The 25,156-nt window shown below is 37.8% G+C and overlaps 1 protein-coding gene across 1 annotated transcript; it reads right to left on the bottom strand.

The window, feature by feature from the left end:
- Positions 1-1,652: 1,652 nt before the first annotated feature.
- Positions 1,653-11,087, bottom strand: LOC130914243 (uncharacterized). The gene is made up of 4 exons (XM_057833252.1): positions 11,037-11,087; positions 6,509-6,648; positions 6,390-6,437; positions 1,653-2,389 (listed from the first exon to the last, which is right to left on the bottom strand). Exons 2-4 carry the CDS (start codon positions 6,645-6,647, stop codon positions 1,965-1,967), a joined length of 612 nt encoding a protein of 203 aa, XP_057689235.1. The 5' UTR covers position 6,648; positions 11,037-11,087; the 3' UTR covers positions 1,653-1,964.
- Positions 11,088-25,156: the final 14,069 nt, after the last annotated feature.

Genomic DNA, 25,156 nt, shown 5'->3' with positions numbered 1-25,156 from the left:
TACAATGATAAAAATGAGTGGGAGTTAAACTTAAAAAAATAAAATAAAAATTCGAATAAAATGAAATAAAAAAAAAATAAGGGGATTAAAACTTAAAAAATAAATAAATCTTTGTCATTGACAGCAATACACGTCCAATGTATTCAAACTGGGATGGCAGGCAGGTAATGGCCACTCTTCTATGTCTTTTTTTTTTTCTTTTTCAAAAATAAGTCTTTCAAAAAAATATTAAAATATAAAAAAAAATTAAAAACTTTATATGTGTGTGTGTGTGTATACATATATATATATATATATATATATATATATATATATATATATATATACCGTATATATACCGTATATATTAGGGTACAGGGCTGCTGCTATCGAATATTTGAGTAATCGACTGAAAATTCTATAATTTAATCGAGTAATCGAATAAAACATATTTTTTTAGGTAAAGAGCAATTATAAATATACATGTGAAAACAAGACATTTTAGCTAATATTGAACCATTTTCAGTCAATCAATGTCTTTATTTTCGATGTACATTGTTGAAAACAGCCAACAATTGCCTCTCAGATGTGACTAGAATGAAAAAAAAAGAATTATTCACTGCTTTCGCCCAAAAAACTTTTAGATCTATTAAAAAAATATATATGTCAATATTTCTTACCTAAAAATGCCATTACGCTTGATAACACACATCACTTAAAACGTTAGGTTTTTTTCCCATATGTTTCAATTGAATTTGTGTCAAGCTATTTTTATGTTCTAGTTAAGTTTTAAGTTAGTCTAAACTGTAAGTCCTGATAGGATTTTGAGTTTTTTCAGTGTTCAAAATAAATGTATTGTAACATATCAGCTTATAATATGGCGGGGATATTTGCATGCGTTCCTGAAAACACCGCATAACGCGCGGGGGTGAGGGAGGTGCGGGAGAGCGAGAGACGTGCCTTGTTGTTGTTGTTGTTGTAGTTCTGGCAGGTGCGTGTGCGTCGGCTACCGCAGACAGCAGTCGTGTGTTGGATGTTCCACAATTTCCCCAAAAATTAATAACTGCAACCTAACGTAGCAGGTGACTCTTTGTCAAGGTTACAGTATGATACCTGCTGTATTGGAGCACATTAGGGACCAGTGCTACTTGGTGTTTTATCCAGCAATGACTACTGAGCTAAAATTGACAGTTAGCTTTATCATATTTTCATTTTACACCCTCATCACTCTTCAACGCCATGTTTTCACAGATTAAATAAAGCCTGTATGTAAAACACGTTAGCCACGCATCGACAGTGGTCATAATCAGTAGAAACCTAGCCCTCCGAAGGGCTAACGTTACGTGAGCGATTGACAGTAACGTTAATCTTATTTATTAGCACTGACAAGTGCACTGCTTTAAGATGGTGGCTGTTTACTAACGCCACTGCCTCTGTCATTTTGCATCTAGTTCAACATACATGTGATATCTATGTCTTTTTTTTTTAATTCTAATTTTTTATTTTTTTTTCAAAAAGAAAAAAATCTTTAAAAAAATATTAAAAATGTAAAATATAAAAAGGAAATACAGTATATATAAATACAATAGATTGTCTTTTTTAATAGAATGGAAAAATTCTGAAAAATAAATATTAAAAATATATATTTTTAAAATTATTTCTCTGATGGTTAATGTTTATCTTTCAGTGCTGTTTATGATTTTTTTTTACGTTTCTGTGCTGTTTTTTAATTTTCAGTCTATTAAAAACTGTTTTCTGTAAATGTTACTTAATTTTTTTAAAAAATAGAATTTAAATTTAATTTATTAAATATATATATATTTGTTTTAAGTTTTTGCTTTTTTTTTTTTTTAACAAAGAAAATATAATGAAAAAAATCAAATCAAAGAAATGTTTCTCTGCCGTTGACAACGACGGACGTCCAAACCGTTGCCATCCCGCCCTGTACAAACTAAAGTCCAAACCAGTTCAACAATAACAAATGTTCATTTGGAAAACAACTTTTCCAAAGTAAACAGCCCAGACTGAGAGCTAGTTTCAGCTAGTAAGCGAATCTCAAAAGCACCCCAAAAGGTGTCGTCGCTCATGAAGTCTCCGTCGATTCGTACGTTGACGCGGTCGCCCTCCTGGAGTCGCGCCATCGTGCCCACCCAAAGGCTGCCGTGGTCGGCGGCGTGCGGGTACGAGGCCTCGGCAAGCTTGCGGGCGCTCTTGTCGGCCGTCGCCGCGCGGGTGACCGTCACGCTTCTTGGCTTTTCGGCAGAATCCGGGGCGGAACGCGGGGCGAAAGTGACCTGGGCGTACAGGAAGTAGACGCCGTCCTTTCCGAAGTGAAGGGAGTCGTTGCGCAGTGTCAATGTGCAGTTATCGCACCTGGGTGGGACGGGCTTCCAAGGGTCCTGGTTGGAAGCTGTAGAGACATTTTGACATCAGCAAAGCTGGCGTGAGAAGGTTGTTATGTGGAGAGAGTGAAAAGAATAATAACAAAATGCCATTGCTAGAAATATTGCGATTTGATGGTTGCTATATCGGCACGCAATGGATGCTCGAGGTGATGACGTAGTTTGTCGCTGTCACCAGACGAACACTACCAGAGTTCTGCAATTCCTTCCTACGCGGTGAGATATCTACACAATGCACAAAGAAATCCAGGCTGGAAAAAAAATATTTTTCGATGCTAATCAATGTGGGTACAGATTATTAAACTGTTGATACAGATTGATAAACTGGTTACAGATTAGTCAACTGTGGGTAGGGATTACTAATCTGTGGGTACGGTTTAGTCAACTGTGGGAACAGTTTGGTAATCTGTTGGTACAGATTAGTATACTGTGGATACAGATTAATGAATTGTTGGTACAGTTTGGTAAACAGCGGGTACAGATTAATAAACTAGGTACAGTTTAGTAATCTGTGGGTACAGTTAGGTAAACTGTTAGTACAGATTGCTAAACTGTGGGTACAGATTACTAAACTGTTCTTCTTCTCGAGTCACTACGTATTATCTGTGGGTATAGATTACCAAACTGTGGGTACAGTTTGATAATATTTGGGTACAGTTTGGTAAACTGGGTACAGATTGATAAACTGGGTACAGTTTCTTAATCTGTGGGTACAAATGAGTAAACTGTGGATACAAATTAATGAATTGTACAGTGCCTTGCAAAAGTATTCGGCCCCCTTGAATCTTGCAACCTTTCGCCACATTTCAGGCTTCAAACATAAAGATATGAAATTACATTTTTTTGTCAAGAATCAACAACAAGTGGGACACAATCGTGAAGTGGAACAACATTTATTGGATCATTTAAACTTTTTTAACAAATAAAAAACTGAAAAGTGGGGCGTGCAATATTATTCGGCCCCTTTACTTTCAGTGCAGCAAACTCACTCCAGAAGTTCAGAGAGGATCTCTGAATGATCCAATGTTGTCCTAAATGACCGATGATGATAAATAGAATCCACCTGTGTGTAATCAAGTCTCCGTATAAATGCACCTGCTCTGTGATAGTCTCAGGGTTCTGTTTAAAGTGCAGAGAGCATTATGAAAGCCAAGGTACACACCAGGCAGGTCCGAGATACTGTTGTGGAGAAGTTTAAAGCCGGATTTGGATACAAAAAGATTTCCCAAGCTTTAAACATCTCAAGGAGCACTGTGCAAGCCATCATATTGAAATGGAAGGAGCATCAGTCCACTGCAAATCTACCAAGACCCGGCCGTCCTTCCAAACTTTCTTCTCAAACAAGGAGAAAACTGATCAGAGATGCAGCCAAGAGGCCCATGATCACTCTGGATGAACTGCAGAGATCTACAGCTGAGGTGGGAGAGTCTGTCCATAGAACAACAATCAGTCGTACACTGCACAAATCTGGCCTTTATGGAAGAGTGGCAAGAAGAAAGCCATTTCTCAAAGATATCCATAAAAAGTCTGGTTTAAAGTTTGCCACAAGCCACCTGGGAGACACACCAAACATGTGGAAGAAGGTGCTCTGGTCAGATGAAAGCAAAATGGAACTTTTTGGCCACAATGCAAAACGATATGTTTGGCGTAAAAGCAACACAGCTCATCACCCTGAACACACCATCCCCACTGTCAAACATGGTGGTGGCAGCATCATGGTTTGGGCCTGCTTTTCTTCAGCAGGGACAGGGAAGATGGTTAAAATTGACGGGAAGATGGATGCAGCCAAATACAGGAACATTCTGGAAGAAAACCTGTTGGTATCTGCGCAAGACCTGAGACTGGGACGGAGATTTATCTTCCAACAGGACAATGATCCAAAACATAAAGCCAAATCTACAATGGAGTGGTTCAAAAATAAACGTATCCAGGTGTTAGAATGGCCAAGTCAAAGTCCAGACCTGAATCCAATGGAGAATCTGTGGAAAGAGCTGAAGACTGCTGTTCACAAACACTCTCCATCCTACCTCACTGAACTCGAGCTGTTTTGCAAGGAAGAATGGGCAAGAATGTCAGTCTCTCGATGTGCAAAACTGATAGAAACATACCCCAAGCGACTTGCAGCTGTAATTGGAGCAAAAGGTGGCGCTACAAAGATTAACGCACGGGGGCCGAATAATATTGCAGGCCCCACTTTTCAGTTTTTTATTTGTTAAAAAAGTTGAAATTATCCAATAAATGTTGTTCCACTTCACGATTGTGTCCCACTTGTTGTTGATTCTTGACAAAAAAATTAAAATTTTATATCTTTATGTTTGAAGCCTGAAATGTGGCGAAAGGTTGCAAGGTTCAAGGGGGCCGAATACTTTTGCAAGGCACTATAGGTACAGTGTGGTAAACTGTGGGAATAGATTAGTAAACTCTTGATACAGATTAATAAACTGGGTACAGTTTAGTCAACTGCGGTTATGGAATACTAAACTGTGGGTACAGTTTGGTAAAATTCGGGTACAGATTGGTAAACTGTGTACAGATTGGTAAACTGTATACTGTAAATGTATGTATTAATAAACAGGGTACACTTTAGTAATCTGTGGGAACAGTTTAGTAAACTGTTGATACAGATTAATAAACTGTTGGTACAGTTTGATAACCTTTGGGTAAAGTGCAGTAATCTGTGGGTACAGATTGGCAAACCGTGGGTACAGTTTGGTAAACTGTGGGTACAGTTTCATAATCTGTGGGTACAAATTAGTAAACTGTGGATACAAATAAATGAATTGTAGGTACAGTTTGGTAAACTGGTTACAGATTAATGAACTGTGGGTACAGTTTAGTAATATGTATGCACAGTTTAGTCAATTGTGGATATGGATTATTAAACTGTGGCTACAGTTTAATAAACTGTAGGTACAGTTTGGTAATCTGTGGGTACAGTAAGTAATCTGTGGCTACAGTTTGGTAAACTGTGGGTACAGTTTAGTAAATTGAGGGTACAATTTGGTAATCTGTTGGTACAGTTTCGTAAACTGGAAATTAAATTGAATTAATTGTGGTTACGGTTTGGTAAACTGTGGGTACAGATTAATAAACTGGGTACAGTTTAGTAATATGTGGGTACAGTTTGGTAAACTGTGGTACAGATTAGTAAACTGTGGATACAGATTAGTAAACTGTGGGTACAGTTTGGTAAACTGGGTACAGTTTGGTAATCTGTGGGTACAGATTAATAAATTGGGTACAGTTCAGTAAATGTGGGTACAGATTACTAAACTATGAGTACAGTTTGCTAAACTATTGGTACAGATTGATAAACTGTGGGTACAGATTACGAAAACCAAAAAGGTTTGAATTTGGCACTGATTAACCATACGATATGATATGATATGATCCTTTTAGTTTCATAATTGTCAATGTTTTCTCCACTAGAGGGCACTCATGCTCTTTGGACGAATAATTTTTTTCTCTCGCCGGAATTCAATGTTCTTGTGTTGTTGTATTTCTTTAGCAGTAATTTTCGCATAAATCTGAAGTTACTCAAATCTCAGAATAACTACCAAAAAAAAAAAGCATTGTATTTTGTTTAATGGTAGAGGATACACTGCCCTCTGGTGGCAGCGTTGGGTCTGGCTGGACTATTGTCTTGTATGACTCAGGAGCAGACTCAGACGTCTGACATGGATAAAGGACAGCTGCGCTCTGATTTGGCCCACATACGGCTGTAAGTTGTTTCAGCTAATACATGTTTGTGTATGCATTTGTAATTAAGTTTAGAGCTACAGTTTGTGGAGTTGTGAGTTAGCGATTTGCCATGAGAATTGTAAAAATGTAAGCATTCGGCGCATTTAAGACAGCGGACTTTTGTTAGGAAAATTAGGCGAATTTAATCTAGGACTAAATTTACATATTGATCGGACTAGATGGACGTTTGAACACCAATTGTTTTGTGTCAAGTGTTTTATCGTTCAATTTCGTGTTGTTTTGAACATACATATGTGCCCTGCTTACATTTCATCATTTGGATGTATGAATGTTTGGACTCCGTCGACATAGCACCTGTAAAAAACAAAGACAGCCACTTCAGTCATTTTGGACATCAAATTTGGACAAAAACGTGTTCGCCAAACCTTGTCTGCTCCTATATGCCGGGACGCCTATAAAGACGACCAAAACCAGCGCCGTCGCCGTCAACGCCACGGCCACGCTGAGCAGAGACAGCCACGTCCATAGCGCCGCCTTTTCGCAAGTACGCCATCCAGATGACATTCTGTGGATTAAATTTATGAATATATATTTATGTTTGATGAAGACAACATTCATTTTAGTCTGCCTCCTCCTCGTTCGATTTTGTTGGTTAGTTTGTTGAAAGAAAATACGGTGGTATGAAAAAAGTGTCTGAACCTTTTTTAATTTCTCACATTTCTGCATAAAATCACCATCAAATGTGATCTGATCTTTGTCAAAATTACACAGATGAAAAAAGTGATTTAACTAAGACCACTGAAACTTTAATAGGTTTTTATATTTTAATGAGGATAGAATGCAAACAATGACAGAAGGGGGAAAAATAAATAAGTGAACCATCACATATAGTATTTTGTGGGCCCTACTATGGCAGCAATAACTTCAACCAGACACTTCCTGTAGCTGCAGATTAGTCTGGCACATTGATCAGGACTAATCTTGGCCCTTTCATCTCTACAAAACTGCTGTAGTTCAGTCAGATTCCTGGGATGTCTGGCTTGAATCGCTGTCTTTAGGTCAAGCCACAGCATCTCAATGGGGTTCAAGTCTGGACTTTGACTAGGACACTCCAGAACGTGCATTTTGTTCTTCTGAAACCATTCTGAAGTTGATTGACTTCTGTGTTTTGGATCATTGTCTTGTTGCAGTATCCATCCCCTTTTTAGATTCAACTGTCTGACAGACGGCTTCAGGTTTTCCTGCAAAACTTTTGAATTCATTCTTCCATTAATGATTGCAAGTTGCCAGGCCCCGCGAGAGCAAAACAGCCCCAAATCATGATGCTCCCTACACCATGCTTCACGGTGGGGATGAGGTGTTGATGTTGGTGAACTGTTCCATTTTTCCTCCACACATGATGTTGTTTGTTACTCCCAAACAATTCAACTCTGGTTACATGAAGGCGTGACTCACCTGTTGACACGCCTTCATCCATCAGCTGATAAAGACGCGTCACACCAACACCAGTGAAAGTGAAAGTGTTCACTGAAACGTCAGGTAAATAAATCACCTACTATTGTCTGGGATAAAAGAAAAGTTTTGACTACCTTACTGTTTATATGTTAAATATTATTGTTGATCCTGTAAATATAGGTAAGTACAGTATCTCTGCATTTGGTTATTTTTGTGTATTTAGCATAACATTTGAGAATTTTATAGCCATTTTAAGTTTGTTTTTTTTAAAAAAAAAAAAAAGGGGATTTTATGAGGGAATGACTGATTTTTTTGATGTCGTTGCTAATGGAGACTAGGGGTGTGCCATCTTAGGCACCCCACGATTCGATTCGATAACGATTCAGGGTGCTACGATTCGATTCGTGACCGATGATCACGATATTGATGATCACGGTTATTGCGATGCATCGTATATTACTAGTTAATACAGTCGCCAAACAAATTTATGTCCATTATTTATTTAAAATATTCTATTGATTCAACAGGAACGATGGAAACATGCCCATACAACAAAAAGCTGCCCTTAAGCTGCTTTTTTATTCTTTTATTTAATTTTATTTTTTTACAACAAAGTGCAAAAACATTAAGCATTTTAAAGGCAGTACTTATTTCTCTCAACAAAACGATAACATTTACACGGGTGGAATGAATTCCACATTTTCTGGAAACAAAGTGTCTTTAGAAATGAGACTTGTTTTAACCAGTATTCTTTGTTTTCACAGATTCCTGTACTATTTATACAATATACAACAATATATTTAAGCAAATTTTAGCAAGCCGCTCTGTGCGTCACATTTGCTTCATTATGTTTTTTAAATTAATAATTTCAACAATCTCGCAATTAGCCTTGTGGCATTCTCTTTCGACTCTCGGGCTCTTGCGAAATATTGCTGCTGTGAAATTAAACTATCTCCAAGTTGCTTCAATTTCTCGCTGCGTATCTTCCCTGTAATCATGTCGTACATATCAGCGTGTCTTGTTTGGTAATATCGCCTCACATTGAACTCTTTAAAAACAGTGACTGTCTCTTTGCAAATGAGGCGGACACAGTTGTTGTGCATTTTTGTGAAGAAATAGTCCAATTTCCACCTATCCTTGATGCATCGGCCAACGCATGCAACTTTCTTTTTTTTTGTTGATTATCGCCATTTTAGAAAATTGGAAGGGTTACACGAGGTAATGTTGCGTAGAGTGCTGCTGCCTTTTAGTGGGTAAATGAGGAGCAGCATTTAGTGTGTAAGCTACTTCATATGCTGGTAGCAGTGCTGCTGACCAATTTACTAAGTCTATGTGAGGGCCAGACGTTATTTATATACGTTATTTATTATTTATGACAGAGGCTGGGGGCCGGATGAAATTTGACCACGGGCCGGACTTTGGACATGTCTGCTTTATAATAACTATCCGTTTTACTAGTTAATAGATCATTAGTAAACTCTTGATAAATGATTTATTGTTGATTTGTGAAGTATTTTTTTTAAAGTTTGTTAAGCATTTACAGGCAGTTCTTAACCTGAAACACAGTTTTTGTAGAAACGTTTTAAGTTTTTGTGTGTAACGTTTGGCATTTCTATCTTTTCAGGTTAAGGAATGCCGTTCACTTCAAAAGAAAAGGCATTTTGATAAGGCATTTTGCAGGCAGCGTTCATGTTGCACATTTATGAAAATCTGCCATAGAACCAAAAAATAGTTGTACTTTTCTTTGTATATTTAACCAATAAAACTTATGACCTTCAACATAAAGTGTATATAGTTTTATTAAGATCCGTCAACTAGCATGGGCATTTAGAATGGGGTCAACCATATTGGAACACCCTGCAAATGCTTAACAAACTGTTAACAAATACTTCGCAAATCAACAATAAATCATTTATCAACAGTTTACTAATGATCTATTAACTAGTAAAACGGATAGTTATTATAAAGTGTTACCATTCCATTTTTATGATTCCCCTTTTTTTCTCCATTTACAATATTTTTTCTAATTTTTAAATATCTTATTAAAAAAAATTTCACATTTTCTCATTTCTTGTAGTAATCTTAGTCATTTTTTTTGGTGTATATTAAAAACACAAATATGGATGATTCATTATCAATAATTATATGTAAATTTACAGCATAAATAAAAAATGTCCCTCTGCTCAATGACAATGTCGTGTTTGTTCTATTAATTTTTGTTTTTTTCCGGTCAAATTGTTTGGGATTTAGTCTTCAAGAGTTAATGTTGCTAATCAATTTGAATTTTTAATAGTTTTTTTAATTTATAAATTTTATCTTTCAATATCAAACGGTCAACAAATGTGCCTTGAGTGTATTTTTATACAGTTCGGAAGTGTTTTAGTTTGTTTTTTAATTTAGGCAAATTGATGTGCTTGAAGTCTTTTCTGTTAAAAACAAAACAATGTTAGTAAAGTCATATTGTATTTTATTGTAAGTTGCTCTTACGTTTTTTCTTTCATATTAAAAAGGACACAATGTTATTCAGAGGTGTACTGATTATAATAATAATCTTATAGACAAATGATACGACATTTACAGTGGAGGCAGAGAGTTGGGGGGGCGCAAAACATTTACGTCTTCCATTGGGGGGGCATTACAGAAAATAATCGCGAAGCACTGGTTTAGCCTGAGAGGATTTTTGAAACATTAAAAGAACGAGGGGTGGGGGGTCATCAATAATCGATTAATAATCAATTCGTAGCCTCTAAATCGTAATGTAAAAATAAAATAAATAAATGAAAATGTAAAAAAAAACAAAAAATAAATTAAAAATAAAAACAAAAACAAAAATAGAAAGAATAATCAAACAAAAAAAACCTTGTAATCATTACGAAATCTGAATGTCAAAAATTGATATTTGATATTTTCTGCGTCATTTATGGTATACTGGGGACGAGTTTCAATAAGCTTCGGCTTCTCCCGTCAGCCCTTTTCTTTTCGGGCTGAATTAATTGTAAACACATATAAATGCTGTATATTTGTTTAGATTTGTCATGCCTGAAGGGAAAATAAATAATCCAATCGTTAGGTGCCCCAAGATTCCCAGCTCTTGTCGTAACACAGGGACTACCTGTAATGTCTATTGTTTACAAACTGTTGTCAAAAACAGCCATTTTTGCCATGTAAATGACTCCGTGCTCATTTGCTCAACCTGGATGTGCAATATGTCAAATGAAAGCTAAGATGTTGAATTTTTATGATCAGTTGTCAGAACCTTACTGAGATTTATAGTTTATCAGCAATCAAGCAATGTATGTCATTTTCATATTTGGCATTTAGAATTGACACTTTGACACTTTCAAAAATGTCCAAATTTTGGAAAAATGTTCACAGCATGGCATGTTTCAACTGTATTTTTAGTTTAGCAATAATCATAGGAAAATCATCCTCCTAATTTCACCAGAAATGCTCAGAGTGTAAAGTGTTGATATGACAGAAGAGAGAGAGTAGACTCACCTGTTGTTGCTGTGAGAATGCCCGAATGGATGTGCTGTCTCAGATAGTGAATTTAATGCCTTGCAGGAGGAAGAAGGAGGAGGACGTGGTGCCATGCTGAAATTGAGTGGGTGCGGGAAACCGCAATTAGTCAGGAAAGAAAATCAACCAGACGACCTTGTGAAACATGGATGGAATGTAAAGAAAGAGGAAGGAATGCACTACCATGTGTGTATGTCAGAGGTAAAGTGACTGGGAGTCCACCTTTTAAATCGACGAGGGCGTTGTGTGAAATTCCCAGCTTTATAGGTCACCCTCGCATTTTACCACCGAAACTTTTGTTTTCTCTCGCTCTGACACCATCATAACAAAAACAATACAGCGTAGACCGCGTGTAGGAGGTGTGTTTCTTTTTTGCTATCTTGTTATTTGCGGCTGTTGACTGAGAGAGGTTTGATTTATTTGAACGGGATTATCATGTTATTATCATGTAACCTGTGGGAACAGATTGATAAACTGTGGTTATAGTTTAGTAAACTGTGGGTACAGATTTATAAAATGTGGGTACAGTTTGGTAGTCTGTGGGTACAGATTAGTCAACTCTGGATACAAATTAAAGAATTGTGGGTACAGTGTAGTAAACTGGCTATAGATTAGTAAACTGTTGATACATAATAATAAAGAATAAACTGTGGGTGCAGTTTAGTAAACTTTGGGTACAGTGTAATAATCTGAGGGTACAGATGAGTAAATTTTGGGTACAGTAATAATCTGAGGATACAGATTAGTAAACTCTGGATACAAATTAAAGAATTGTGGGTATAGATTAGTAAACTGTGGATACAGATTAATAAACTGTGGGTGCGATTTAGTAAACTGTGGGTACAATTTGATCATCTGTGGGTACAGTGTAGTAATCTGTAGGTACAGTTTGGTAAACTAGGTACAGATTGGTAAACTCTGGGTACAGTTTAATGAACTGTGGGTACAGTTTGGTAATCTGTGGGTACAAATTAATGAATTGTGGGCACATTTTGGTAAACTGGGTACAGATTAAACTGGGTAAAGTTTGGTAAACTGTGGGTATGGATTAGTAAATTTTATACAGATTAATAAACTGTGGGTACAGTTTAGTAAATTTTGGGTACAGTGTAATAATATGAGGGTACAGATTAGTAGACTGTTGATACAGATGAATAAAATTTGGGTACAGTGTAATAATATGAGGGTACAGATTAGTAGACTGTTGATACAGATTAATAAAACGTGGGTGCAGTTTAGTCAATTTTGGGTACAGTGAAATAATCTGTGGGTACAGATTAGTAAACTGTTGATACAGATTATTAAACTGGGTACAGTTAAATCAAATGTGGGTATGGATTACTAACACACGTACAGTTTGGTAATCTGTGGCTACAGTTTGGTAAACTGTGGATACAGATTAATAAACCGTGGGTACGATTTAGTAAACTGTGGGTACAGTTTGGTAATCTGTGGATACAGTTTGGTAAACTGGGTACAGATTAGTAAACTGTAAATACAAATTAATGAATTGTGGGCACATTTTGGTAAACTGGGAACAGATTAAACGGTACAGTTTAGCAATCAATGGGTACAGTTTGGTCAACTGTGGGTATGGATTAGTAAATTTGATACAGATTAATAAACTGTGGTTACAGTTTGGTAAATTTTGGGTACAGTGTAGTAATCCGTTGGTACAGATTAGTAAACTGTTGATACCGATTAATAAACTGTGGGTACAGTTTGGTAAACTTTGGGTATAGTCTAGTAATCCGTTGGTACAGATTGATAAACCGTGGGTACAGATTAGTAAACTGTTGATACGGATTAAAAATTTAGGTACAGTTTGGTAATCTGTGGGTATAGTTAGGTAAACTGTGGGTACAGATTGATAAACTCTGGGTACAGTTTAGTAAACCGTGGGTACAGTTTGGTAATCTGGGTTCAAATTAGTAAAATGTGGATACAAATTGATGAATTGTGGGTACAGTTTGGTAAACTGTGGGTACAGTGTAGTAATCTGGGTGATGGGCTTTGACCATACACTTACCATTAGAGCCCATAGACATTCAACTGGTGCCCATGTAAGTCGAAGCCATTGACGGCCATGCATGTCCATGCCATGTACATCAAAATATCAACAGGAAGTGTCCTCGAAATGTCCCTAAATCAACAGGTAACCTCAAACCTAATAGATATGTATATACCACAGCAAAGCCACATTGTAATTTCTCCAGAAATTGCAATTTCTAGTAATGAGTATTTGATTGAAAATTCCATTGATGTATCAAGTAATCAGATAAAACATTTTTTTAAGGTAAAGAGCAATTATAAATACCATAATTTTCTAACTATAAACCGCTACTTTTTTCATTCATTTTAAATCCTGCGGCCTATAGTCCAGTGCAGCTTATTTGTGTCATTTGCTTCCAAAAACTTATAAATACGTTCAATTTTTAATTGTTTCAGTGTCCCAAAGACATATTTATTAGAGCTGGGAATCTTTGGGCACCTAACGATTCGATTACGATTCAGAGGCTCCGATTCGATTATAAAACGATTATTCATGCAACCCCTCCTTTTTTTTTTTCTTTTTTAAATGTTTTGTACCTTAGTTCCAAAATTGTTCAAAAATCCTCTCAGGCTAAACCAAACTACTATTTCAGTATCAAGTTAACATATAACAGTAAACAAATATACAAAAATAACAGTAAAAAAAATAAAATACTCCAGTCCCATTCAATTAATTTAATGTTGTGAATCAACTGTTACAGTTGTTAAAATTGCTCCTGTTAGTCCATAATTTCCCTTCTGTCTACTTTTGACATGTCAAAGTTTTTAAACTATTTCATCATTTAAAAATAGATTCAAGATAAGATTCTGCCGATTTAGGAGTATTTTTGATAAAAAGTTAATTAGGTTCGCTACAACAGAGCCTTCTAGAGAAGTCTACTGCTTTAAGATGGCAGCTGTTTACTAACGCCGGAAAGTCTGTCATTTCACATCTCTGTTCAATAACACATGTTCTAACACCCACGTCGTCTGTCATTTTGCATCTAGTTCTACATATATATGATATCTACTGTAGCCGTGTGTTTGTAGCAATAGCAACTGGGCGTTGTTTGTAGCGACTGTCGGCCGCAGTCAGGTATGATTGTTTTTTTATGTAGCGGCATGAGTTGAACATGATATTTACTCTCGGTCCGTTCCTCATTGCGTCCCAAAGACTGCGCTGACTGTGTTTTACTTCCGTTTTACCTGGTATAATTCAATAATCGGAATTTGGATGTTGGTGAATCGTTCTCGAATCTTCCACGGCCGAATCGCGAATAATCTAAGAATTGGAAATTTCGCACGCCGCTAGTATTTATACATCTTTTATGTTTTTTTTTTTTTCACAAGAGACATCTCTGGGTTCTGATTCAACTTGAACACAACACTGAAAATTCACTTTAAAGCAATAAAACTGGCCACTGGAGGGCAGTTGTGCATTTGGTAAGACCCGCGACCCGATTAAACAGAACGAACGGCCGGGCCGCACGGTCGGGGCACTGGCGGAAAACGACCGAGCAGAACAACCGGGACCACCAGTGCAGCGGACGATGCCGTTGAGTCTGTGCTGCTCGCTGAGCAGAGCCCGCGCCGCCGTGCTCGGCCGCTCGCGTCCCCCGCGCCCTCCAGTGTCCCGCACGGAAACGCGCACGGCCAAACCAGTTCCCCCCCAGGAAGACAAGTTCCCCAGGCGAACTCTGCCACGAGGCAGTGGTCACCACAAAAGAAATACTCAAAAAAAATCCAACTTTATGCTTTATGAGACAGGCTGCGGATGAGGGAAAAGTTTACCCCGGCATTTTTACTCAGCTGTTTGGGAGGTAACTAAAGCAAAAAATAGCTGTGTTAAAGTCAAAGTTATGTTGGAAATGTGTGCTGTCATAAAAAGCTCAATTTCTCTGTTTTTTCATCAGAAATTAGGAAATTGCTCAAACTAAGCTATTTTCTAATGCTGATTTCTAAAGAATGGAAAAAGATATGAACTTTTTTTCCTGCTGAAAGAAGAGAGTCTAATCTTTCTTTTGGTGGGTTCCATGTTTATATACATTGGGGCAGATAAGTATTTAGTCAACCACTAATTGTGCAAGTTCTCCCACTTGAAAATATTAGAGGCCTGTAATTGTCAACATGGGTAAACCTCAACCATGAGAGACAGAATGTGGGGGAAAAAAAAAAAAAAAACAGAAAATCACATTGTTTAATTTTTAAGGAATTTATTTGCAAATCATGGTGGAAAATAAGTATTTGGTCAATACCAATAGTTCATCTCAATACTTTGTTATGTACCCTTTGCTGGAAGTAACGGAGACCAAACGTTTTCTGTAACTCTTCACAAGCTTTTCACACACTGTTGCTGGTATTTTGGCCCATTCCTCCATGCAGATATCCTCTAGAGCAGTGATGTTTTGGGGCTGTTGTTGGGCAACACGGACTTTCAACTCCCTCCACAGATTTTCTATAGGGTTAAGATCTGGCTAGGCCACTCCAGGACCTTGAAATGCTTCTTACGAAGCCACTCCTTTTTTGCCCCTGGCTGTGTGTTTGGGATCATTGTCATGCTGAAAGACCCAGCCACATCTCATCTTCAGTGCCCTTGCTGATGGAAGGAGATTTTCACTCAAAATCTCTCGATACATGGCCCCATTCATATCAGTCGTCCTGGTCCCTTTGCAGAAAAACAGCCCCAAAGCATGATGTTTCCACCCCCATGCTTCACAGTGGCTATGGTGCAATTCAGTATTCTTTTTCCTCCAAACACGAGAACCTGTGTTTCTACCAAGAAGCTCTATTTTGGTTTCATCTGACCATAACACATTCTCCCAGTGCTCCTCTGGATCATCCAAATGCTCTCTAGCGAACCGCAGACGGGCCTGGACGTATACTTTCTTCAGCAGGGGGACATGTCTGGCAGTGCAGGATTTGAGTCCCTGGCGGCGCATTGTGGTACTGATAGTAGCCTTTGTTACTGTGGTCCCAGCCCTCTGTAGGTCATTCACTAGGTCCCCCCGTGTGGTTCTGGGATTTTTGCTCACCGTTCTTGTTATCCTTTTGACGCCACGGGGTGAGGAGGGAGTTGAAAGTCTGTGTTGACAATGACAGCCCCAAAACATCACTGCTCTAGAGATCTGCATGGAGGAATGGGCCAAAATACCAGCAACAGTGTATGAAACGCTTGTGAAGAGTTAAAGAAAACGTTTGGCCTCCGTTGTTGCCAACAAAGGGTACATAACAAAGTATTGAGACGAACTTTTGGTATTGACCAAATACTTATTTTCCACCATGATTTGCAAATAAATTCTTTAAAAATCAAACAATGTGATTTTCTGTTTTTTTTTTCCCACATTGTCTCTCATGGTTGAGGTTTACCCATTTTGACAATTACAGGCCTCCCTAATATTTTCAAGTGGGAGAACTTGCACAATTAGTGGTTGACTAATTACTTATTTGCCCCACTGTAGCATTAGAACCGAATTTTCTGTGGGCCTTGCAAAATCAGTCAAAATCCAGTAAAACGGCTGGGAGCAAAGGGGGTTGCACCGATGAAAATGGCCCGGAGTGAATGAGTTAAGTGTCATCCAGCAAATTATGTCACTAACTTAGCTCGGATCTTTTACAGTACATCCATTCAAATGTGAGACAATTTGCCGGATAACATAAAATGACATCTGTTATACATATTCATTAATGCTCATGACAGTGTCATTTCCCAATTAGGATTGTCTAAGATTGTCTATGACAGTCTTATAGCGCCACTGTCAAAGTGTTACCAAATACCATAATTAGCAATTAATGAAACAACTGGAACAGCAAGTGAATAAATAAGAAAAGAACATGAAATTTGATTGTTATTTACATCTGTAGCACTGCAATGCATGCTAAGAGGCATGTTGGACTACAACAGTGTTGACAGCAGGTGGCCGCAGAGGTTGACGGTCTCCCCTAAGGGAGCAGTGATGGCCAAATGAAGCTTCTTGAAGCAATGACACTTTGCAGCCAATTGATTTGATTCAAAGCTTCATGGTGGTTCATTTGGTCTTATGACACTCGTATGATGCCGCTGTCAATTAAAGTGGTGCCAGTTAATATCTTTTGGTGTAAATATCCCATAATACAGTGAGGACAGCTACATCTTATAGTCCAGTGTGGCTTATCTTTGAACAAATATTGTTTTCGTGTCAAACTTGGTGGGTGGCGGCTTATCGTCAAGTGCGCCTTATAGTGTGAAAATTACGGTATACATGAGAAAACAAGACATTTCACCTAATATTGAACCATTTTTAGACAATGTCTTTATTTTGGATGTACATTTTTGAAAACAGCTAACAATTGCATCTCAGATGTGACTAGAAAAAACAAATTCACTGCTTTCACTCAGAAAACTAAAAACATTTCTTATTTCTTACATCAAAATGTCATGACGCTTGATAACACCAATCACTTACAGTGCGGCAAATAAGTATTTAGTCAACCACCAATTGTGCAAGTTCTCCTACTTGAAAAGATTAGAGAGGCCTGTAATTGTCAACATGGGTAAACCTCAACCATGAGAGACAGAATGTGGAAAAAACACAGAAACACACATTGTTCACATTGTTTGGTTTTTAAAGAATTTATTTCCAAATTACAGTGGAAAGTAAGTATTTGGTCACCTACAAACAAGCAAGATTTTTGGCTGTCAAAGAGGTCTAACTTCTTCTAACGAGGTCTAACGAGGGTCCACTCGTTATCTGTATTAATGGCACCTGTTTTAACTCATTATCGCTATAAAAGACACCTGTCCACAACCTAAGTCAGTCACACTCCAAACTCCACTATGGCCAAGACCAAAGAGCTGTCGAAGGACACCAGAGACAAAATTGTAGACCTGCACCAGGCTGGGAAGACTGAATCTGCAATAGGTAAAACGCTTGGTGTAAAAAAATCAACACTGGGAGCAATTATTAGAAAATGGAAGACATACAAGACTACTGATAATCTCCCTCGACCTGGGGCTCCATGCAAGATCTCACCTCGTGACATCGAAATGATAACAAGAACGGTGAGCAAAAACCCCAGAACCACACGGGGGGACCTAGTGAATGACCTACAGAGAGCTGGGACCACAGTAACAAAGGCTACTATCAGTAACACAATGCGCCGCCAGGGACCCAAATCCTGCACTGCCAGACGTGTCCCCCTGCTGAAGAAAGTACACGTCCGGGCCCGTCTGCGGTTCGCTAGAGAGCATTTGGATGATCCAGAAGAGGACTGGGAGAATGTGTTATGGTCAGATGAAACCAAAATAGAACTTTTTGGTAGAAACACAGGTTCTCGTATTTGGAGGAGAAAGAATACTGAATTGCATCCGAAGAACACCCTACCCACTGTGAAGTATGGGGGTGGAAACATCATGCTTTGGGGCTGTTTTTCTGCAAAGGGACCAGGACGACTGATCTATGTAAAGGAAAGAATGAATGGGGCCATGTATCGAGAGATTTTGAGTGAAAATCTCCTTCCATCAGCAAGGGCATTGAAGATGAGACGTGGCTGGGTCTTTCAGCATGACAGTGATCCCAAACATACAGCCAGGGCAACAAAGGAGTGGCTTCGTAAGAAGCATTTCAAGGTTCTGGAATGGCCTAGCCAGTCTCCAGATCTCAACCCCATAGAAAATCTGTGGAGGGAGTTGAAAGTCCGTGTTGCCCAACGACAGCCCCAAAACATCACTGCTCTAGAGGAGATCTGCATGGAGGAATGTGCCAAAATACCAGCAACAGTGTGTGAAAAGCTTGTGAAGAGTTACAGAAAACGTTTGGCCTCCGTTATTGCCAAAAAAGGTACATAACAAAGTATTGAGATGAACTTTTGATATTGACCAAATACTTATTTTCCACCATGATTTTGCAAATAAATTCTTTAAAAATCAAACAATGTGATTTTCTGGGTTTTTTCCCACATTCTGTCTCTCATGGTTGAGGTTTACCCATGTTGACAATTGCAGGCCTCGATAATATTTTCAAGTGGGAGAACTTGCACAATTAGTGGTTGACTAAATACTTATTTGCCCCACTGTAAAAGTTAGATGTTTTCCCAATTGAATTTCCATTCGTGTCAAGCTAATTTTAAATTCTAGTTAAGTTTGAAGTTAGCCTAAATTCAAAGTCCTGATAAGATTTGGAGTTTTTGCAGTGTTCAAAATAAATGTATGATACCTGCTGCATTGGAGCACATTAGGCACCAGTGCTACAGTGGTATGAATAGCTATCTGAACCTTTTGAAATTTCTTACATTTCTGCATAAGATCACCATCAAATGTGATCTGATCTATGTAAAAATCACACAGATGAAAAACAGTGTCTACTTTAAACATTTATAGGTTTTCATATTTTAATGAGGATAGTATGCAAAGTTGCGAACAATGACAGAAGGGGGAAAATAAGTGAACCATCACATTTAATATTTTGTGCCCCCCTGACCCCCCCCCAATTTGGCAGCAATAACTTCAACCAGAAGCTACCTGTAGCTGCATATCAGTCTGGCACATTGATCAGGACTAATTTTGGCCCATTCTTTGCTACAAAACTGCTGTAGTTCAGTCAGATTCCTGGGATGAATCGCTGTCTTGAGGTCATGCCACAGCATCTCAATGGGGTTCAAATCTGGACTTTGAGCATTGTCTTGTTGCAGCATTCATCCTCTTTTTAGCTTCAACTGTCTGACAGACAGCCTCAGGTTTTCCTGCAAAACTTTTGAATCCATTCTTCCATTAATTATTGCAAATTGTCCAGGCTCTGAGGCGGAAAAACAGCCCCAAAACATGATGCGGTTGGGATGAGGTGTTGATGTTGGTGAGCTGTACCATTTTACCTCCACACATGACGTTGCGTGTTACTCTCAAACAATTCAAATTTGGTTTCATCAGTCCACAAAATATTTTGCCAAAACTTCTGTGGAGTGTCCAATTGCCATTTTGCGAACATTAAATGAGCAGCAATGTTTTTTTGGACAGCAGTGGATTCCTCCATGGAGTCCTCCAATGAACACCATTCTTGGCCATGGTTTTACATATAGTTGATGTGTGCACAGAGATATTGGACTGAACCAGTGATTTCTGTAATTCTTTAGCAGACACTCTAGGGTTCTTTTTTACCTCTCTGAGTATTCTGCACTGAACTCTTGGCATCATCTTTGGTAGACACCCACTCCTTGGGAGAGAAGCAACAGTGCTAAACTCTCTCTATTTGTAGACAAGTTCTCTGACTGTCGATTTATGTACATCCAAACTTTTAGAGATGGTCTTGTATCCTTTCCCAGCTTTATACTAGGGCTGTCCCAAACGACTAATTTTCTCCCGATTAGTCAGCCGACTATTTTTACGATTAGTCGACTAATCTAATAATTTTTAAAAAATTAAACTTTTGTTTTTGTTTACTAATTTAACAATGAAATTTTTGTTGACGCTTATCAATTCACAAAAAACATATTGGAACACTTAAATTATTTATTAAAGTACAAATAAACACATAAATAACAATAAATCACAAATAAACAATTAGTTCAAACGCTGATAGAATTTACTAGTGTAGCATCCCTGATTGAAAAGGTGGTCTCTTAAACTGATGGTTTACAACTTTTATTCCATCCTTGATGTAATCACACCATAAGAGCTATGGTGCACACAAATAAAACAACACAATTAGAAATTAACAAAAACGTTTCACCTTTTTCCTTTTAAACCTTATTTATATATCAATGAATTGCCTTTACCTTAATTTATTACCTTATCATTGACAATCTCTCCCTTGAGTGCAATCACTGTGTATACTGTATATATTTATGACCTTTTAACCTTATATAATTTTCTATACCATAAACCATAACATGAAATAAACCTTTCAGTTAGCATTAAGGACAATACTAATAGCACTTATAGGCCCATTGTCAATGAAACATTATTATTCAGTAAGGCGACAGCACCCTCTGGTGTACAAAAAATAAAAATAAAAAAATTACAAACGGTGACGGCGCTTGAGGTGTTTATTCACGGCCGACGTGCAGCCAAGCTTGGCATTGAACAGACAGGACAGAAGAGTGTACCCTCCGTTGTTTCTTTGAAATAAGTCAATGTTTTGGACACTCTGGTGCGCTTTTTTTGGCTTTGTGCCGCTTTCCCCGCTTGCATACAGAGCATCCGACATTCTGAACTTTCCACGCATGTATTTTTTTTTTAACCCTTCATTAACCGTCGACGGGATGTTGTGCTCGTCGACGGATTTACGTCATCGATGACGTCGACTATGTCGACTAGTCGGGACAGCTCTACTTTATACAAATCAACAATCCTTTATCGCAGTTTTTCAGACAGCTCTTTTGACCAAGCGAGCCATGATGCACATCAGACAATGCTTCTCCTCAAGGCAATTTCTTACCAGGTGTGTGTTTTATAGTGGGCAGGGCAGCTTTCAGGCATGAAAATCTCTCACCTTTCGGCGAAATTCGCCGTTTTGAAGTCAAAAAGTGCGACCTAGGTGAATTGCTTCGATCCGAGGAGAAATTATTTTGGGGAGGGGGGGTCGGGAGATTTTATTTAATTATTATTATTATCATCATGTGATTAACTTAGTGCGTAAACTGAGCACTTCAGAAATCGGTCCTTTAAAAAAGTGACACTTGGACAGTCAGCAAATCCTTCTAGATGCTTCGCTGACGAGAACCAATCATTGGCCCAAACTGCGTTCCATTATTCCAATCGCGCGCACTCTTTACGTGTACATGGAGTGCTTGGAGAGCCTTTGGTTGCATTGCAAAGCTGCGAAAACAAAAAGTAGGCCTTATCAACACCGGGGCAGACCAGAGCGCAGCACACACACTTGCCGGTATTTACCTGCTGATTGAATTTGGTGAGTAATGGTTTCAATCGTTTTCATATTTTGCGATATAATAAAGTTACTGCCATTCGTTGCAGCTTGCGTTGAACACTGCCACAGCTAGCCAAATCTCCCGTGAAAAATAGCTCCCGTTAAATTGGCATCAAACTTGTGTATCTAGCGGTAATATAAACGAAAAAACGCACTGTTGAGTCAAATTAAGCGGCATGCTTTCGGATGGAGGGGGGCGCCTCGCATCGCTCCCGTCATCCACCTGAGACGCGTTATTTTTGGCTGGGACTTGAGCTGACGGCCGGTGTCGGCAAAACACCGGCCCAACGAGTGGTGGGAATGATTCTTGCTTCTTAAAGCTTTTCAGAAATACAGTTATCCCTCGTTTTTTGCGGTTAATGGGGACCAGAACCCACCGCAATAAGTGAAAACCGCGAAATAGCGCCCCCCATTTTTTATTTATTTATTTATTTTTTTTTTGCGTGTTCAATGTATTTATTCAGATTTTACATTGGAAAAAATGATACATATGTATGACATGTTTTTTCACTTTTTTTCCCCCAAAGTATCATCTATAAATGGTATTTAAGCACTTCAAAATGTAAGAATTATGATAAGTTTTAAACGTGTTACTGCCCCAACGAATTATTTTTATTAAATGCTTCACAGTGAGTCTACTCAAACCCTCTCAGGCTACTCACTTTGTTAAGCGATGATTGACACATGTGCAAACTTTTTCTATGATTAAATTTTTTTTTTTTTTTTTTTTGATAAGAGGTTGTTTTTTTTTTTAATATACAGTGGGGAGAACAAGTATTTGATACACTATCAAATACTTGTTCTCCCCACTGTATATATATTGTTTGAAGCAACTTATTTTTTGATTGAATAATAAAGACACAAATGTCCTAGCCAAAATGTGGCCCAAACGCAAAACAGCATTACTTCAGTGGAAGAAAAAAGTTGTTTCAATCAAGAAAAATAGTTTTCAAATGCTTTTTTTTTTTTTTTTTTTTTTTTTTTTTTTTTTTTTTTTGTGTCAAATTTATTTTTGCAATCAAAAACTTTTTTTTTTTATTGAAGTGACTTTTTTGGGATTAAGAATATATATTTTGATTGAAGCAACTTTGTTTTCTGATTGAATAATAAAGTCACAAATCTACCTCCATCGTTATTGAGAGAGAAATTAAGAAAGCTTTAAAAATAAAAGCCACCGGGGAGTCTGATTTTTTTAATGTTTTTTTTTTTTTTAAGATTTATATTTCATTCTGAGGAAACGAGATTGAGGGATTAAAAAAAGGAGTTGGATGAGGCTGCTAAAGGCAGTGAATACCTCATCAGCTGGGTGAATAGCACACTTGGTAAGAATAAGTTTGCAAGGATAGTCGGGTATAAAATACAATTTAAACACAATTACAATGTTATTTTTCTATAAGAGTTTATGTCATTGCTTTATAATTATTAGATGCTAGCGTTGTTAAGTATGGATAATAATGAAATAATAGTTTTGAGAAAACTGCTGTTGGTGGCTCAGTGACCATCTGATGTGGTTTGTTCTCAGATGAACAACTTGAGGAAGGAGGTTTTGATGCAGAGGTTGAAGGAAGAAAAGAGGCAGACTGACTAACAGCCAGAAAGTGTTGATGACAGTGTTGATTTCTATTCACTGTTGCCACCTCCCAATTAAAGTATGTCACAGTCGCAGTAAATTATTATCTAAAGCTGGTTAAAGTTATGTTGTTTTAAAGTGTATTAAATACTTCTTCATGTGCCTCTTTTGATCTACGAGCACCCGCCCCTCCACCGGTCTCTGCACGGCCCTGCTGAAACACAGTGTGGGTCGACAGAGCTCAATATTTTGTTGTTTGTACAGTGTCCCGGAACATATTTCCTCACCACCCTTCTCACCTTTTTAACCCCTGACCCATTTTCATGGCTGAGCTTTAAACCACACATCAGTGATTGGACACACACCTGACTCAAAATTGCTTGGTAAACATTGGTTTCAATTAGGGCTGTCAAATTTATCGCGTTGACGGGCGGTAATTAATTTTTTTAATTAATCAAGTTAAAATATTTGACGTAATTTACGCACATGCCCCGCTCAAACAGATTAAAATGACAGCAGTGTAATGTCCGCGTGTTTTTTGGTGTTTGGCGCCCTCTGCTGGCGCTTGGGTACAAATTATATTATGGGTTTCAGCGCAATGCGTGAGTATGGTGTAATCATTGACATCAACAATGGCGAACTACTAGTTTATTTTTTGATTGAAAATTTTACAAATTTTAATAAAACGAAAACATTAAGAGGGGTTTTAATATAAAATTTCTATAACTTGTACTAACATTTATCTTTTAAGAACTACAAGTCTTTCTAGCCAAGAATCGCTTTAAGAGAATGTTAATAATGTTAATGCCATCTTGTTGATTTATTGTTATAATAAACAAATACAGTACTTATTTACCATATGTTGAATGTATATATCCGTCTTGTGTCTTATCTTTCCATTCCAACAATAATTTACAGAAAAATAAGGCATGTTTTATCGATGGTTTGAATTGTGATTAATTACGATTAATTAATTTTTAAGCTGTAATTAACTCGATTAAAAATTTTAATCGCTTGACAGCCCTAATATACTATATATTGTAGTGTGTGTATACAGTGGGGAGAACAAGTATTTGATACACTGCCAATGGGAAAACCCATTGGCAGTGTATCAAATACTTGTTCTGCCCACTGTATATATATATATATATATATACAGTGCCTTGCAAAAGTATTCGGCCCCCTTGAACCTTGCAACCTTTCGCCACATTTCAGGCTTCAAACATAAAGATATAAAATTTTAATTTTTTGTCAAGAATCAACAACAAGTGGGACACAATCGTGAAGTGGAACAAAATTCATTGGATAATTTAAACTTTTTTAAAAAATAAAAAACTTAAAAGTGGGGCGTGCAATATTATTCGGCCCCCTTGCGTTAATACTTTGTAGCGCCACCTTTTGCTCCAATTACAGCTGCAAGTCGCTTGGGGTATGTTTCTATCAGTTTTGCACATCGAGAGACTGACATTCTTGCCCATTCTTCCTTGCAAAACAGCTCGAGCTCAGTGAGGTTGGATGGAGAGTGTCTTCAGCTCTTTCCACAGATTCTCCATTGGATTCAGGTCTGGACTTTGACTTGGCCATTCTAACACCTGGATACG

The sequence above is a fragment of the Corythoichthys intestinalis genome, chromosome 4 (genome assembly GCF_030265065.1).
Source record: "Corythoichthys intestinalis isolate RoL2023-P3 chromosome 4, ASM3026506v1, whole genome shotgun sequence".
In the NCBI taxonomy this organism is placed as follows: Eukaryota; Metazoa; Chordata; class Actinopteri; order Syngnathiformes; family Syngnathidae; genus Corythoichthys; species Corythoichthys intestinalis.
The sequence above is the reverse complement of the archived record's forward strand: the minus strand, read 5'-3'. Positions and strand labels throughout refer to the sequence as shown.